Source organism: Bacillus rossius, chromosome 2 (genome assembly GCF_032445375.1).
Source record: "Bacillus rossius redtenbacheri isolate Brsri chromosome 2, Brsri_v3, whole genome shotgun sequence".
Taxonomy (NCBI): domain Eukaryota; kingdom Metazoa; phylum Arthropoda; class Insecta; order Phasmatodea; family Bacillidae; genus Bacillus; species Bacillus rossius.
Genome location: NC_086331.1, coordinates 72,843,034 through 72,859,925, shown reverse-complemented (window position 1 = coordinate 72,859,925; position 16,892 = coordinate 72,843,034). Strand labels below are relative to the sequence as shown.

At 43.5% G+C, this 16,892-nt stretch overlaps 1 protein-coding gene across 9 annotated transcripts; it reads left to right on the top strand.

Annotated features, from left to right (window-relative positions):
* The first annotated feature begins 251 nt into the window (after positions 1-251).
* LOC134529371 (uncharacterized) lies at positions 252-9,852 on the top strand. Of its 9 annotated transcripts, XM_063363361.1 has the most exons (8): positions 252-360; positions 1,219-1,291; positions 1,588-1,832; positions 3,067-3,387; positions 4,328-4,423; positions 4,587-4,798; positions 5,444-5,603; positions 7,324-9,852. In XM_063363361.1, the coding sequence occupies exon 8, from the start codon at positions 7,417-7,419 to the stop codon at positions 8,845-8,847; it is 1,431 nt and encodes a 476-aa protein (XP_063219431.1). In that variant the 5' UTR covers positions 252-360; positions 1,219-1,291; positions 1,588-1,832; positions 3,067-3,387; positions 4,328-4,423; positions 4,587-4,798; positions 5,444-5,603; positions 7,324-7,416; the 3' UTR covers positions 8,848-9,852. The 9 variants fall into 9 exon arrangements, with proteins under 9 accessions (XP_063219431.1, XP_063219432.1, XP_063219438.1 ...); XM_063363368.1 differs by lacking the exon at positions 1,219-1,291 and having other exon boundaries at positions 256-360; XM_063363365.1 differs by lacking the exon at positions 252-360 and having other exon boundaries at positions 409-1,291; positions 5,444-5,634.
* Positions 9,853-16,892: the final 7,040 nt, after the last annotated feature.

Genomic DNA, 16,892 nt, shown 5'->3' with positions numbered 1-16,892 from the left:
TTTTTGGATAAATTTTATTAAAATAGAAATCAAGTACAAAATATTTTTTGTCATAAATTTCATTAAAACTGTTAAATAATAACTCATAACGGTTTTCAGTGTATTGCATGTGTATTTGTCTTCCTTATTATTGCTATTTTACTTGTGCAACTGAACAACTTGAATTACATTATTATTTTGGCCATGTTGGTATCATATATTAAATAAGGGTTGGTAATGGTATCCAGTATGATGGTATCTGTTTTTATGGTCGGCCTTTCAGGTTTCTCGCACGTTTTCGTTTATAATATTTAACACGTAGAAATTATATATTTTGCTATCAATATATTAGGAATTTCTGTTGTCTTTATACATTATAAGGTAAGATTTAATTATAAAATATATTTTTAATGGGGTACAGCACATAAACCTGATTTCGTAAAATGTTTCAGTTTTTCATTTTAAAACCTTTAAAATCAACGGTATGATTTTGCAGTTGTATTATTGATTTGACATGTTATATAGAATAATGTTTGGTATGGTTTAGTTACGGTTTTTAATAAATTTTTATGAAACCAGGGGAGTTTTACTAGTTAGCCTACCATAACCTGAAGACGTGGCTGAAGTTGAACGAAATCTACCCTATAGATACCGATATATTTTGCATGCCTATCGCAGGGTATGTGTTATTAAATAGCGAGAATTTAAATTATTTTGCTTGAAAATTCTAACCAAGTGTTTAAGACACAGTTTTTGCTGGTGGTCACATAAAAACACTCGGCATGCCCTTATTAATTTCAAAATAGAGATTCGTTGTTAAAAAATGTGCTCCACTGTACAATTAGATAAACTATCAAAGAAATAACCACAAGAACCAAATATAATACAACAAAGATGTTATGCAAATGTATGCACATAGCAAATATGTTACTTTGTCTATTCTGATGAGAGTACTCAGTTACTTGTTACAGAGTCATGTATAACGTATCATGCAAAAGCTATTGGGTTAGATAATGTTTAATTCCTATTTTTGACTGTTAATGGGGTTTTGATTTAACATTAAATTTTAAACGTTCCAAACATACCTATGTTCCGAGGCAAGGGTTAGGTTGGGTTTGGTCAATTACGTACTATATTATGCTTTGCTGTCCTGTTGTTATGATGCCATTTTTGAGTACTACCAAAATGCGTACTTGGAATTTGCCAAAAACAGATCAAGATACAATTTTATGTTTTCAGGAGCGAAATATTTTATCAAAAACAGGAAATGTGAACTTAAACAAGAACCAACCTGGCCGCCGTCACATCTACTGTAAGAGTTCGCATTGGGTATGCTTTGTTCGGTTGCTACTTCACAGAAGGTGTCAAGCTTAAATAGTATTTGACCCACAAGTAAATTTTTTTTTAACAAATTATTTCATTTGTGATGGACTACATTACATGAAAACCAAATTTTTTTTTTTGTTTGAAACATATGTAGGTACCGTAGGTATCTTAACAAAAACTTTTATCAGAAAAATTACAATAGCAACATTGGATTAAGTAGTTATATGTTAATGTTAGCGGAAAATTGATTTCATGTAACTTACAGTTTTTGTTTTCATGCAGGCTAAATTATCTTGGTGAAATCAGGCAGTTTTATTTATCCTTCATGTATCAAGTAGTGGAGTTTGACACTGATAGTGGAGGAGGGGTTGGAATTATCCACTCTAAATGGCTAACACCAAGAAAGAAAGAGTGTTTTTGGCCACCTTTTAAACATTCTCAAGAGTACAATAAATGTCTCAGTGACGGACAGCGTCCTTGTGAAAAATGGAGAATTTGTGCTTTGAAGAGAAAATTCTACATTACTGGTAATATTTTATATAAATATACTTAAGTTCCTACTTAAAGCTGTCTTCTACTTTGTAATTTTTGCATTTATATCATGTTTATTATTTTTTGTATTATTAATTATGCTGGGCTTTAGACATAGATATATTCTTGTAAATCGCAAGATTTGAACATGAGTTGTTAAATGAGTACAAAATTGTTTTAAGTTTAACTGTTTAAGTTAAAGTAAAGGCTGAGGTGTTAAACATATCGCATACCATAGGAATTCTCCACAATTTTTTTTAATAAGTGTGTGACATGCACATCACATAGACATGAATAATTCCCATATTTATTAGCTGTGTAAAAGGGTGGGTATGTGCAGTTTACCTATGTAATATTTTTACACATTCACGAGTGTATATACGTACACATACTTCCAGTGGCGTAGCCAGGATTTTAATTAGGAGGTGGTCAACTAGGTACTCATCCTCCAAATTCATTCATCTTCACTTTAAGAGCGAAGGGTCTGGGGGTGCTCCCCCGGAAAAATTTTGATATTTATTTGCTAAATGGTGCTATTTAAGGCCATTTTTTGTAGTTTTGCAGAGGTTTTGAAACTGTTATTGTATAAGCAGGCTCCAGGCGAATAAGTTTTAGGGCAACCTTTTGTGTCTCTGGGGGTGGGGACATGTTACCCGTGCCCCCCTCCCCCCGTGCCTACACCATTGCATACTTCAGTTGTATATTGATGACTTAATCACAATCATGTAGGTATATGTCATTGAAGTGAACTTGAATTCTCCTAAACTGTTAGTAATAGTGAGGGTTATGAAAATCAGAGATAGGCTACTGAATGTAAAAAAAAATTGCACAAAGTTAGTCTTAGCTTGTGTTTAGAAATAATTGTAGAAACCTTTACTGACTTAATTATTCAACATGTAACCAAACTTAATTTTGTAGATAGTGCCCAAAATATTTATATAATTTCAAAATATATAATTATAAACTTAATTATGTTCCTTCCTTGCAGTATTGTATGTAAGCCTTAAACTTTTTTTAGTTAGAACAGTAAATTAGTAGACTTATAACTGAACTGCATACCTAATAAGTAAAGGTGTATTCGTAATAAAGACGGCAACCAGTGTGTGTATGTATGTATGTATGTATGTATGTATGTGTGTGTAGGCTATATATATTTAAATTATCTTCAGTGAATGTGTTAAAATTATGTGACAAACAAAACTGTTTTACAAATGAGTGTTTTATTTTCAGATGACATATTAAAGGCCAGAGAAAAATTGAAAGATGCAGAATTTGAATCTGACATTGCAACTGAATATGAGAATGAATCCTCACAGAAAAGGAAGAAAAGGCCAAACAGAAGAATTTTATACAGCAGTGACGAAAGTAGTAGTGATGAATATGACACAAATAACCAGCTAGCCCACAAGAAGTATCCATCTCCACCAGATGTGGAAGTGGCTGAAGTGCCAGTGGCTGAGTGTCAAAGGTCTGTGAACACACCGTCCAACTCAGCAGATTCTGTGTTCACTAGAGACTCTCGTCCTTCTCGCAGAAGTGTTATTAATTCAGGTGAGTGTAGGCCTACCTACTGCAGTTAAGATGTTAGGAAGAATCTGAGCATTTTGTCTCAATAGAGGAGAATAAAAAAATTGTTTTTAATGTACTGTGCTAAAAAAAATTACGGATAATGGCAGGGGTTGATGGTTTGCCTAAACAAGTAAGGGCAGAAAATAGTTTATTGAGAGCAAAATATGTAATCATGTTGATTGCAATGTTTATTATCATGCACAAAGCATTGCTCAATACATTGGAAATCTGCACCATAGATATAATCAATATCCCAAATATATAAATCAATCAATTTTTTTATTTCTGCGTACCAAATACTGGAACAGTGCAAAGCACCAGTTCCTTTGCCTTATTTTGCAATAGTTATGTTCAGTCCATTTTTTATTTTGGATATTCATAATATGTTTAGTATGTTCTTCTCTAACACCACCTTTGAAGGTATGAAGCCAGAATATGGTACTTTGGGATTAACGCCACCGGAGCCGTTGCTTACAGTAGATGCGGCGGCACATGCGGCGGCGGCCATGTTGGTTATTGTTTACGTTCACATTTCTGGTTTTATGGTAAAATATTTCGCTCCTGCAAATATAAAATTGTATCTTGTTCTGTTTTTGGCAAATCCCAAATACACATTTTCGTAGCATTCAAAAATTTCACCATAAATCAGCAAATTAGTGACTGACCAAACCCAACCTAACCGTTTGTATCGGAACACAGATCTGTTTGAAATGTTCAAAAATTTAATGTTAAATCAAAAGCCCGTTAACAGTCAAAAATTGAAATTAAAAAAAATCTAAGGGTTATGTTAGGTTAGGTTAGTCACAACATGCTTGTTTACATTGGAAACTTCTGGTTTAGCAGCTCCAGTGGCGTTAATTCCAAAGAACCTAGAATATTTTAAGAAATTATAGAATATTAATGGTTTGTTATGTTCCCCCAGAATCGTCTTCCTCAATTCTTTGTTCTGTGGAAAATGGAAATACTGTTAATACTCAAGATGTTACTGTGTCAGAAGATTCCACCAGAGAGCAAGTTGGTTAGTATTAAAACCCATAAAATAATTTATTATTTATCTAAACATGATAAGTACCTACTGTCACTTTAATGAGTTATTGGTAAACCTATTTTTATTTTTATTTTTGCTACCTATTCTGAAGCAGTTTCATGCTTTATGTAATCAATGTTTCAAATAATTACAGGTTTACAAGTGATCGCTAGACATTTGGCCAAAATTGAGAAGCGTTTGGATGTTATTCAGCAATCTGTATCAGAATTATTAAAGCAGACTTTACCAGACACTGTACAGAACATAAATATTTTACCAGAAGAGTTGACTCTTCCATGCGAGACTGAAGAACAACTCAACAAAGTGGAAGAATGGATATCAATCCCAGAAAATAAGATATGTATGGTAAGCTAATCCAATTTTTTTAGTTTGTAGTGATAACCATAATGACTTGCCTATGCTGTAATATAAATATATGTTACGACAAGTGACGTGATGGTGGCCAAAATTACTGTCTTATACCAAAGTTTCGAAAAGTGTATATTATTTTTCTAGGAAGCAGAGTGTATAATATAGTCTTCTTACTTGTAGCAATAGGTTGAGCGTAACTATAGGTTGCTGATTAGTACCCAGCAATTGACAGAGAATTTGACCACTTGAGCTGTAGGGTGGAGTCACAGCATTTTGGGATTGGATTTTATTTGTGATGAATAGTTTTGCGAAGCTTAAACAAAAATTAATATCTGATTCTTCCTGTAGTCATAAAATTAAGTCTTGTAAACAGTATATAAGTTAAATAATCCACATTCATTCTAAAATAACTATTGCTGTTGCTTTGCACTGATTTCACCTTGTCTTACTGTACCTTTGTGTTGCTGTAACTTTCTGGCACAAAGATCACAAGGATACACAAATTAATTGAGAATAAGACTTCAGCTTTCAGTTTATGTACTGCAAATAAAATGTATTGTGGTAGTATTTGTAAGTGTGCTGTTTCATATTGAGTCTAGAATGGCATCTAAAACATATTGTACTGTTTTCCATACATAGGAAACCACACTTGCTACAGTTGGAGGGAGAAAAGCTGATCATGTTGTGCGCCATATACTAGAGAGACTATTCACAAATAGATTGGCATTGAAATACAATTGGACAGGAAAAAATCAGAAGATAGCATTAAAAAATCTGCAGCTGATGAAGATTATACCTGGTGAGTCAAAACGCATAGAATACTATTTTAGGTACTTTCGTATTAACGTCACCGCAGCTGCTAAATCAGAAGTTTCCAATGAAAACAAGCATGTTGTGACTGACCTAACCTAACCCTTCAATTTTTTATTTTCAATTTTTGACTGTTAACGGGGTTTTGATTTAACATTAAATTTTAAACGTTCCAAACAGACCTATGTTCCGAGACAAAGGGTTACGTTGGGTTTGGTCAGTCACTATATTGCTGATTTATAATGCCATTTTTGAATGCTATGAAAATGTGTATTTGGGATTTGCCAAAAACAGAACAAGATACAATTTTATATTTTTTAGGAGCCAAATATTTGACCAAAAAGGTAATGTGAACGTAAATAAAAACCAACATGGCCGCCACCACATCTACTGTAAGAGTTTGCAGTGCTTTAAAAAACGTTAATATTGAAGTGGGTTTTGCCAAAAACAGAACAAAATACAATTTTATAATTTCTGGAGTTAAATATTTAACCAAAAAACCAGAAATATGAACGTAAATAAGAACCAACATGGCCGCCACCGCATCTACTGTAAACGTTTGCAGTAAATGAATGTAAACAAAACCTATCATGGCAGCCACAGAATCTTAATCAAGGGCTGTGGTGGCGTTAATACGAAAATACCCTATCTTACTATGTTTAATTCTACAGAATTGTCAGTTTATACTGTAAAAAAGGTATATGTTTGGCATTTTAAGTAATGATTTTACTGTAGAACTGTCTTAGAGTGGTTACCTTTTGTTTGTTTAAAAAAAAATTCTATTACCATTTCATACATCCAAATTCAACTGAGTGATTCTATTAGTATTGCTTTAAAGTTTTAATACGAAATAACTGGAACAAATTAACAGCTGTATTATCATGAAATGTGTGTGTTAATGAATTATTTTCGTAGAATTCATTTTAGTGAAAACAAGTACGAGTAAGAGTGATAATACAAAACATACACACACATGTGTGTGTATGTGTATATATATTAAGTACATTATAAGTATAGAACATAAAATCACTACATATTCTATCATTTGATTACCAAAACAGAAAATCGAGACAAAGTGTAGCAGGTGAAATACAAAAAGTAAATAATGTAGAGTTGTATATTATGACTCAAAATTTATTTATTAATTTCTTATTGTATGAAATGTAATGAGAAAATATTTTCATTCTGAAATTGGGATCGTTAACATGTGAATGAGAATATTAACATTGATTTTAGCATGCAAGTTTTCAAAGCCGATGAGGGCGAACAAGCAGGTCAGTAGAGCAGCACCAGGATATAAGGGTGAGGGAAATGTGTAGATTCAGAGAAAACCCACATGCCAACGGTGGCATCATCCAGCATTATTCCCACAATGCAAAAGTTCTGGTTAACCCTGCCAGTAATTGTAATTGTAATAAATATATATATATATATATATATATATATATATATATATATAATGCATGTTCTGTGTTGCCAGTAAATATTTTTAACATTTCTATTATAGACTAACTTATTTCAAAATTATGTGCATTATTTGAGATTAAAATTATTTGTATTTCCGTACTGTAGTTGTTGACAAAATTAATTGTTAGTTTTATTTCATTACATGTACTGATTGAGCATTAAACCTATCATAGTGCAGAATTGTATTTGTAATGTTAGAATAAAAAAGTTTGTTAAATTATTAATATTTATTTTTATTTTAGCTGCTGTTAGAAGAAATAAATCCACTAGCAACATCTGTGATGATGATGTGAATACCATTTTACGGAACTGGTTCCGTTTCGCAAAGGACAGGGATGGAGGTCGAGACAGCAGAAGACAGTCGGCTAAATAGAAAAAGACATCAGAAAAATGTCTACTGTGGAAGTTCAAAGAGAACTAATTTGCGAAAAGTGGCAGTTCGTTCAAAAGAAATTTGTCAAGAATTATGTAATGAAATTCAGCACAATTATGTAAAGGTTACTGTAAACACACACACTAACAATCATGGTGCTGATTCAAACAATGCAGGTATTTCTACAAATAATAATGATTACATATGCAGCAGTATTAGTAGTATAAGTAGTACTGATGATGATTCTTCAGTTGAAGAAATTGAAAATTCTGAACTTAGTGCTAACATTGTTCCTGTTGAACAAAAATTAGTTGATTGGATGTACAGTTATAACATACCACATAATGCAGCAACAGCTTTGTTGCACATTTTAAAACCACATATGTCAGGTCTGCCCCTTGATTCACGCTCTTTGCTTCACACTCCAAGGTGCTCAGTAGTGGATACACATACCTCAGGCCTTTTCAAATACTTTGGTGTAGAAAAAAATCTAGTGAAAAGAGCCCTAACTGGATTAAAACCTTGTCACTATCCATTGCTAAGAAACATTTACAGGCACTATAGTTCAGAAAATATGGTGACAATTTCTGTTAATGTTGATGGACTACCATTATTTTCCAGTTCAAATAAATCATTCTGGGTTTTGTTGGGTATACTTGACCAGGCTGTTGACAGGTGTCCTTTTGTAGTTGCAGTATATTATGGTGCATCAAAGCCTTCAGATGCTACAGAATTTCTTCAGCCATTTGTAAATGAATGTGTGTTCCTTGAAAGAAATGGAATAAATATAACGAACAAGCACTATAAGTTTTGTGTCAGTTGTGTAATTGCTGATGCACCAGCAAGGTCATTTGTGAAATCTGTAGTTGGCCATAATTCACTAAATGGATGTGAGAAGTGTGTTCAAAAAGGGAAATACTATGGTAGAACAACATGGCCGTACAAAATTGATTGTTCACTGAGGTCTGATGAGTCATTTAAATACATGGAATACCCATACCATCAGAAATCAATATCAGTGTTATCTAGTTTGCGATTAGGACTTGTGTCTCAGGTTCCATTGGACTATTTACATTTAATTTGCTTGGGGGTAATGAAACGATTGATACTCAGATGGTGTGATACTGGCCTTAGGAAAGGGAAGTTAAGTTCAAAAAGCATTGATACTCTTTCTAACAGAATGCAGATATTGAGAAAGCATACTCCTAAAGAATTTTCTCGCAAACCAAGACCCGTGAAATTGTTTAAATTTTGGAAAGGTACTGAATTCAGATCTTTTTTATTGTATTTTGGACCAGTTGTTTTAGTTAAAGTTTTGCCCAGGAGTTTATTTGAGCATTTCATGTTACTTCATACGGCTGTTTATGTTTTGGCAAGTGACATCGGTGAATAAAACTCATGGAGAAAGTATGCAAATGATTTGATGCATGTTTTTGTCAAAGAAATACCTGCATTGTATGGAAAGGAAGTACTTGTTTACAATTTTCATAATTTGTTACACCTAGCAGATGATGTAGCCAATTTTGGTAAACTTGATCACTTCTCTGCTTTCCCCTTTGAAAACTTCATGAAAAAAATTAAAAACATGGTTCGTGCACCAAACAATCCATTGCAACAAGTAGTGAAGCGATTAGGTGAAGATGCGTCGTGTTGTTTAAAAACAACAAAACAGTCATCTGTTGTCAAAAATGTTGATGGTTCAATAAGGTATGTTGTGTTTGGAGATCGTAATAAATATGTAATAGGCACAAATTATTCAGATAGTTGTTTCATGACTGTGAACGGTGAAGTAATTGTAGTAAATGGAATTAAAAAGGCACTCTCTCCAGGAATTTACAGTCTTGAATGTAGTCGCTTTGAGAGTAAAACTGATTATAATAAGTATCCTTTAAAAAGCAGTACTTTAAAAATTTACTTAGTGGATAATCTTGTAAAATACAGGAAGTTATACACTACACAGTTATATCGTAAGTGTGTTCTTTTACCGGATTTCAATGATAATGCGTGTTTTTTGTGTATACCATATTGTAATATGGATGTATTTTATTGAAGTTGTCCTGTAAGCAAATATAAATGTAGTTCATTGACATCCTGGAAGCATTTGTTTTATCACAAACCCCACAGTTCAATCATGTGTTATTTACTGGCTTGGAAGTTAAAATAAATGTATGTTTTTGTTTTTTCTTACTTGATGTTTTGTATAGTTTATATTACTTCAGCTCCAATGTTTTTAAAAAATTCTTTATTGCAGTTCCAGGGTCAAAATTACTCTGCGATTACAATTATTATTTTATTTTTTAATACCTATGCAGGAAAGTAGGTAATAATAATGTTCCTTACACACTATTACAGCTGAATCTTGTGCAGCAATAATTTAACCATGCATCTTTTTTTTGTTAGCTTGTAAGTTATGTATTGTAATAAAAGTATTTTTTTCAAAAATGTTTTTTGTTATTTGCATACACATAAACTGCTTGTTTAACGAAATTTATTATAAACTATTATTGTGTTGCTTAGGTTAAAAAATGTAAATCATGGTAACTGACATTTGAAAGTAATTTAATTGTTCCAAATTAATCATATCAATCAATTGGTAATAGGATAAGACTGCTATATTTGAGGTTGTGTATATGTTGAGGCTGCCTTAAGTTTTTGAAGTCACAGGCTAATTTCACTTTATACGACAGTGATAGTTTTCTTAACATTTTGAAATTGTGTATATAATATTATAGGCTCTTTTAATTTACTATGCAGTACAGTATTTTAAAAAGCATTATCTATTGAATTTTACTTCATTTAAAAATGTTTGGGTGCAGGGAAAGTTAAAGCCTTTTCAATAGGGGTTAGCTCTGAAATAGTTGACTTTGTGATAGAATAACTATTATATTGGCTCAGAACATTCAGCCTTTATCTCTCTATTCTTGTTAAGAGCTGGACTACCAGCATTATTCCTGTTTTGTCCCCCTATTAATTTTCTAGAATATATATTGCATGAGCATTCAATATGCAGTTCTAACAATTGAGTGCAATTTTATTACAGCACTTCAAGTGTCTAGTGATGCTTTTATTTCTGAAGCCTTTATTTGTTTTTAAAGTACCTAGTGTGTGTGTGTTGCATAAAGTAATTCATTATGCAAACGAAAAAAATGGTTTTGCCATTCACATGTAGTTTACTGTAAACCTTTTCATATAAACTGAATTGCTGCCTATTAGAACTTCAATTTGAAGGGAATACAATGTGACACGTTTGCCCTGTAGTTGGGAAAGTGGGAATATTTGGATGGGTCATTTGCAAAAAGACATTGGTAAATCGTAGGCATTGCAGATACATTTGGTTGGGCCACACATAGAAAATTGTTGGCATTGCAAATATATTTGGTAGGGCCATCAGAATAAAATTGTTGGCCAGGTGGTGTTAATGCTTGCTAGAAAACCGTTGGCCCTTCATTTGGGATGAGCCAGTTGGACAACAGTAGGCAAGTGTGCCAATTATACCGTTGTCCAACGGTGGACATTTTCAATATGCCAACATTGGCCCAACTGTATGTGCTACTAGGGAACATACGGCTCAACATGCAGGCACCACCTACAGACCTCGTGTGCACGCGTTGCCTATTACCAAGGGAAATAGACCTATTGACGGGATCACTGCCGTGGTATAGGACATGCCAATGCACGAACACCCGGGACAACGTCACCGACCGTACCTGGGGCAAGCCCTGGAGCGAGACGTTACTCGGCGAGCCGCACACCCAATTACCGTGGTCATGGGCACCGCTCAATATGGAGGCACCAGCTAACGTCACACTAGGAGGCATGCTACCGAATATGGGCCTCACGAGTGCCCGGACCAATCTGGCACCCAAATACATCCCACCACCAAGCGCAATCACCGGACCAAACACGGGGATGCATACACGCAACCCGTGCTACACAGGGAAGTTAGCACTACCCGAGTTCAGCGGAATAGGGTACGAAGTACCCAGAGACTTCCTAACACACTGCGAGGTCAGACTGGCACGGTCCGGAATACCGACCGATGAATGGTCGGGGCGAGCGAGCGAACAGCTGAAGGGGACCGCCCGCCAATGGTGGAACATTTGGGGACACTTCGGCATGCCCTGGGAGGAGTTTGCCACTTCATTCAACCGCCGATTTGACACGGAACACGCACTGGTCCAATGCACGACACAGTTCTATGGCGAACGCCAACGAGACGGCGAACCCGTCGAGCAGTTTCTGGCCAAGAAAATGCAGCTGTTCAATCGAGTAGCACCCGGCGCCGCGCCAACCACCGCGCTCGCAACCATTACCACCCTCCTACACAACGAACTGCAACCGTTCATGCGGTATTACCGCGCAGAGGAAGTCGAGGACTACGTCCGACAAGCCATAGACACGGAATGGAACATCCGGGATCTGCGGCACTACGATCCCCCGAACACCGACCGGGACCTGGCCAGACGCCCAATGGGTCAAAGAATAGCCAGCGTCCAGAACCGGGAAGCAGGATGCTACCCACCCGACCGCCCGCGACGAGCCATCGAGGACGCACCACCACCTGGTAGGCCCGATGGGACATCGACACAACAGGAACCCCCACTACCGCGATGCCAGTTGGGCTGCCCCGCAGGTACCCGCCACTGGCATGTCGACTGCCCATGCCGGCAAACACCACCCGTCACCAACACGTCGGGAAACGCCCACCCGGGGGCGCGGCGGTAAAACCCGCGCCTCCGAAGAACCCGAGCCAACCCACACCCGCCGCGGAAACAGCCACACCGCAGCTAAACCAGCTAGTCCGCCCACGCGACGGCCTACTCCGCATCCCAGTGGAAGTCAACGGACGACCCACGGCGGCCCTGGTAGACACGGGCGCGAGCCACGTGTTCGTGGCCCCCCACCTGGTACCCCCCGGCGCGCTGCAGCCCCACCAAGCCGAATTGCGGTTAGCAACCAGCACACAACCGGGAAGGACAGTGGGGCAAGCCGAACTCGAGGTACGCATTCGGGACGACGTCACCACGGTAACCGCCCTGGTAGTAGAGGACTTACACGAAGGGATAGTACTAGGCCAACCATGGTTAGCGAGACAAGATGCGGTGATCGAAATGAAACCCAGACGAGTTTACATTGGCACCCGCGAGCGGCTCACGGTGTACGCCATAGGCACTATCCCCGAGAGTCAGGGGGAGAAGGTAACCTTAGACCAGTTCCGCCACAATGTTCCCCACGAGTACCGAGCAGCAGTGGAACGCGTGTTGGCAGAAAGACAGGACGTCTTCGCGGTAGCCGACCCACTGAAGCGCACCACCATCACCGAACACCACATCCCGACCACCCACGACAACCCAGTACACGAGGCCCCGAGAGGCTACGGGTTCCGGGAGCAAAGGGCCATCCGGGAGCAGGTGGCGGACATGCTTCGCGACGGGGTAGTCGAACCGTCCAACAGTCATTACAATGCTTGCGTCGTATTGGCCCCAAAGAAAGACGGTTCACTACGCTTCTGCGTCGATTTTCGGCCGCTAAACGCGATCACGATTAGCTCACCACCACCTCAAATCAGCGTCGACGCCGCCGTAGCCGGACTCGGCCGCGCGAAAGTCTTCAGTATGCTCGACCTGAAGGCTGGGTATTGGCAAGTGCCCATACGAGCCGAAGACAGGGGGAAAACCGCGTTCACGATACCAGACGGGCGGAAGTTACAATTTCGCGCCATGCCTTTTGGGCTGAAGTGCGCACCAGCCACGTTCCAGGGAATGATGACCCGAGTGTTGGAGGGGTACCTGGGCCGGTTTGCGATCGCGTACCTCGACGACGTGATCGTTTTCTCCGAGACGTGGGAGGACAACGCCAGACACCTGGCGCTGGTCCTAGAACGCTTGGCCACACACCATCTCACGGCCGCACACCACAAGTGTCATATGGGGACCCTGGAGGTCAAATTCCTGGGCCACCTAGTAAGCGCGGCTGGCAACCGACCCCAACCCGTTCACTTGCGCAAGATCGCTGAAGCGGCACCACCACGGACGAGGAAGCAACTCCAACGGTTTATCGGCCTAGTGAACTGGCTCAGGGGGTACATTCCCGACTTCTCCCGTACCATCGCACCGCTGACCGACCTCCTGTCACCACGGGCACGGTACCATTGGGGCGAACCCGCACAACGCGCCTTTGAAGAAATAAAAGCCGCCTTCACTCGCTGTCACACCCTCACACGAGTCGACCCCGGACGCCGCCTCTACCTCCAGACCGACGCCAGTGCACTCGGTGTGGGCGCGGTGCTTTTCCACACGGACCCGAACGGGGTCCGCGAGGTCATCGACTACGCTAGCGCGAAGCTCGGACCGGCCGAACGCCGGTATCACAGCAACGAGCAAGAGTGCCTAGCCGTGGTCTGGGCCATGAAAAAGTACCGGCCCCACCTGGAGGGGAAGTGCTTCACACTGAGGACGGACAACAGCTGCCTCACCTGGCTGCGTACGATGCAGGGGCGGAAAGGCAAACTCATACGATGGGCACTATTCCTCCAGTCGTTCGACTTCGACGTCGAACACGTTCCCGGCACAGAGAACCAGCTCCCCGACTTACTGTCGCGGGAACCCGATACCCGAACAGAGCTGACGGACGAGGACGACTGGGAGGAGATTCTACCCTCGGACACACCACACGGACACGCATCGCACGACTCGGCATGCACGCGCATCACGGCCGACGCGGACGGGGACGAAGACCCACCCAACACCGTGGCCGACGTCCAGGACCGGGTACGTCGAGCACAGGAAACGTCAATAGACGCGGCAAGACGCCGCTAGCAAGCGACCGCCGGACATGAGGCGTGGCGCGTGCAAGACGGCCTGATTCAGACTCACACACCCGGACACCAGGAGGACTGGAGGACCTACGTCCCGACGGAAGCCCGAGAAGCGGTCCTTCGATTCTTCCACGACCACGACCTCGCTGGACACCCGGGGACCGATCAGACACGACGAGAAGTCACCCGACACTACCACTGGCCCCGCATCACGTACGACGTACGTATGTACGTGTGCGAATGCGAGATCTGTCAGGCGAGGAAAGCGAGGCGGCGTGACGGCGAGGAGCAACAACGACCCAGGGAACCCACCACCGCCTTCCAAACGATAGCCTTAGATGTGATGGGCCCCTACCCCCGCACGCCGCGCGGCAAACGCTTCCTCCTCGTCGTGACGGACCTCTTCACGCGGTGGACGGAGGCGTATCCATGCGGGAACGTGCGCACACCTACCATCATCAGCCAGCTGACCAGGGAATTCCTGTCACGTTGGGGATACCCCCAGTCGGTGTTGACGGACAACGCCAGTCAGTTCCTGGGGCGACATTGGAAGGGCTGGTGCGACGAACACCAGATCGAGCACCACACGACGCCCGCCTACCATCCGAGAGCGAACCCGACAGAGCGCCGGAACCAGGATCTGAAGGCACAGCTCCGGATCCGGCTGGGGGCGGACCACACGCAGTGGGACCTACACGTGGCTGACGCCCTCTTCTGTGTACAGCGCCGCACCAATGCCGCAACCGGCCGCACACCGGCCGAAATGATACAGGGCCACAACCTGCCCTTACCGGGAGAATGGGCCACACACGGCACGCCACACCCCGACGAGACGACAGAGGAACGCGACCAACGACGGGCGACTCTGCACGACGAGGCAAGATGTAGGCAGGAGAGGTACGCCAACCGGATCACCCCAACCACAGATCATCCTCCACCCGCCGTGCAGGTCGGCGATCAGGTGTTCGCGCGACTACACCCGCTTTCAGCCGCACCCCGCAACTATTGCGCGGGACTGGCCCCACGCTGGGGCGGGCCATACACGGTACGGCGACGACTAGGCAGGACGATGTACATAGTCCGCACGGAGGGACGGCGCCTGAAGAAGGTGTACAGGGACGACATCCGGCTCACCGCCCTACCTAGGGAGAGGAACTTAGACGGAGACGCAGGACCCCCCACTCTGGACGAAAACGGACGCCGTACGCCGGAGAGCGACGCCGTCCAGGAAGAGGACGACTCGCCAGAAGCGACCCCCGCTAGAAGCCGACCCGAACCATTCCCATACCGCACCCTGGTGTTCACGAACACCACGTCCAACAGGCCCCGCGACGAACCCGCGGACACGCCCGGGACATCACCCGCAGAGGCCGCGTCAGACGACGAGGCGAGGCCACGACCACTGTGGTGGCAGCGCCCGCCCACGTACCTCGACGATTACGCCCTTAGCACGGCCACGGGGGACACCGGGGGCGACCCCGCCCACGACGTGCCAGACGAACCGGAAGAGGTCCACGAGGACGCACCAGAGACGGCAGTGGTACCCTGGGAGGGGAGCGGGGTGTACGAGAGCCCCCCACCGCAATACTACCCACGGGGTGATGAAGCAGAGGCCGTGGAGATCGCCGAGCTGTCGCACAGCATAGGTCAATCCGATGCGTGCAACGACGACGGGCCAACGCCGATCGTCACTCAACCCGGAGAGACCAACCCGGAGATCACCGCCTCAGCATCAGCCGCCATACCCGAACAAGAACGGACTCCGTACCTGTCCACGAACTGTCAACCGCCGGCGAAGGAGGACCTCCGCGGACAGGAACATCGACTGGGGACAAGCGAACCCGCCAGCGAGCCTGCGGAACGACCCCGACGGGCCCACAGACCTCCAGATCGCCTGGCCGACTACGACCTGGGAACAGGGCGCAGAGCCTGTCAGCCGCAAGGCCACCTCGACGAGTCGACCCCCGGATGTTCGGCGTGGGACGACCCGGGACAGGTGCTCGGGCCCTACCAACTGCGGCCACCGCGAGCACCACCCGGGTGGAGTTGTTGCCGGAGCTAGGAGGCGCCACGACGCCGCCCCCGGCATCCCCTGCCACGACGGCAACCGGGGCGGCGCGCACGCTGGCCCAGTCGGCCATGATCACCAGGTCCAGTGCGCTGGCCCTACCAGCCGCTGACCCCGCCCAGGCGCCACGACGCCGCCCCCGGCACGTCTGCCACGACGGCAACCGGGGCGGCGCGCACGCTGGCCCAGTCGGCCACAATCACCAGGTACAGTGCGCTGGCCCTACCAGCCGCTGACCACACACCGGCACCACGACGCCGCCCCCGGCATGCCTGCCACGACGGCAACCGAGGCGGCGCGCACGCTGGCCCAGTCAGCCACGATCACCAGGTCCAGTGCGCTGACCCTATCAGCCGCTGACCCCACCCAGGCGCCACGACGCCGCCCCCGGCACGTCTGCCACGACGGCAACCGGGGCGGCGCGCACGCTGGCCCAGTCGGCCACGATCACCAGGTCCAGTGCGCTGGCCCTACCAGCCGCTGACCACACACCGGCACCACGACGCCGCCCCCGGCACGCCTGCCATGACGGCAACCGGGGCGGCGCGCACGC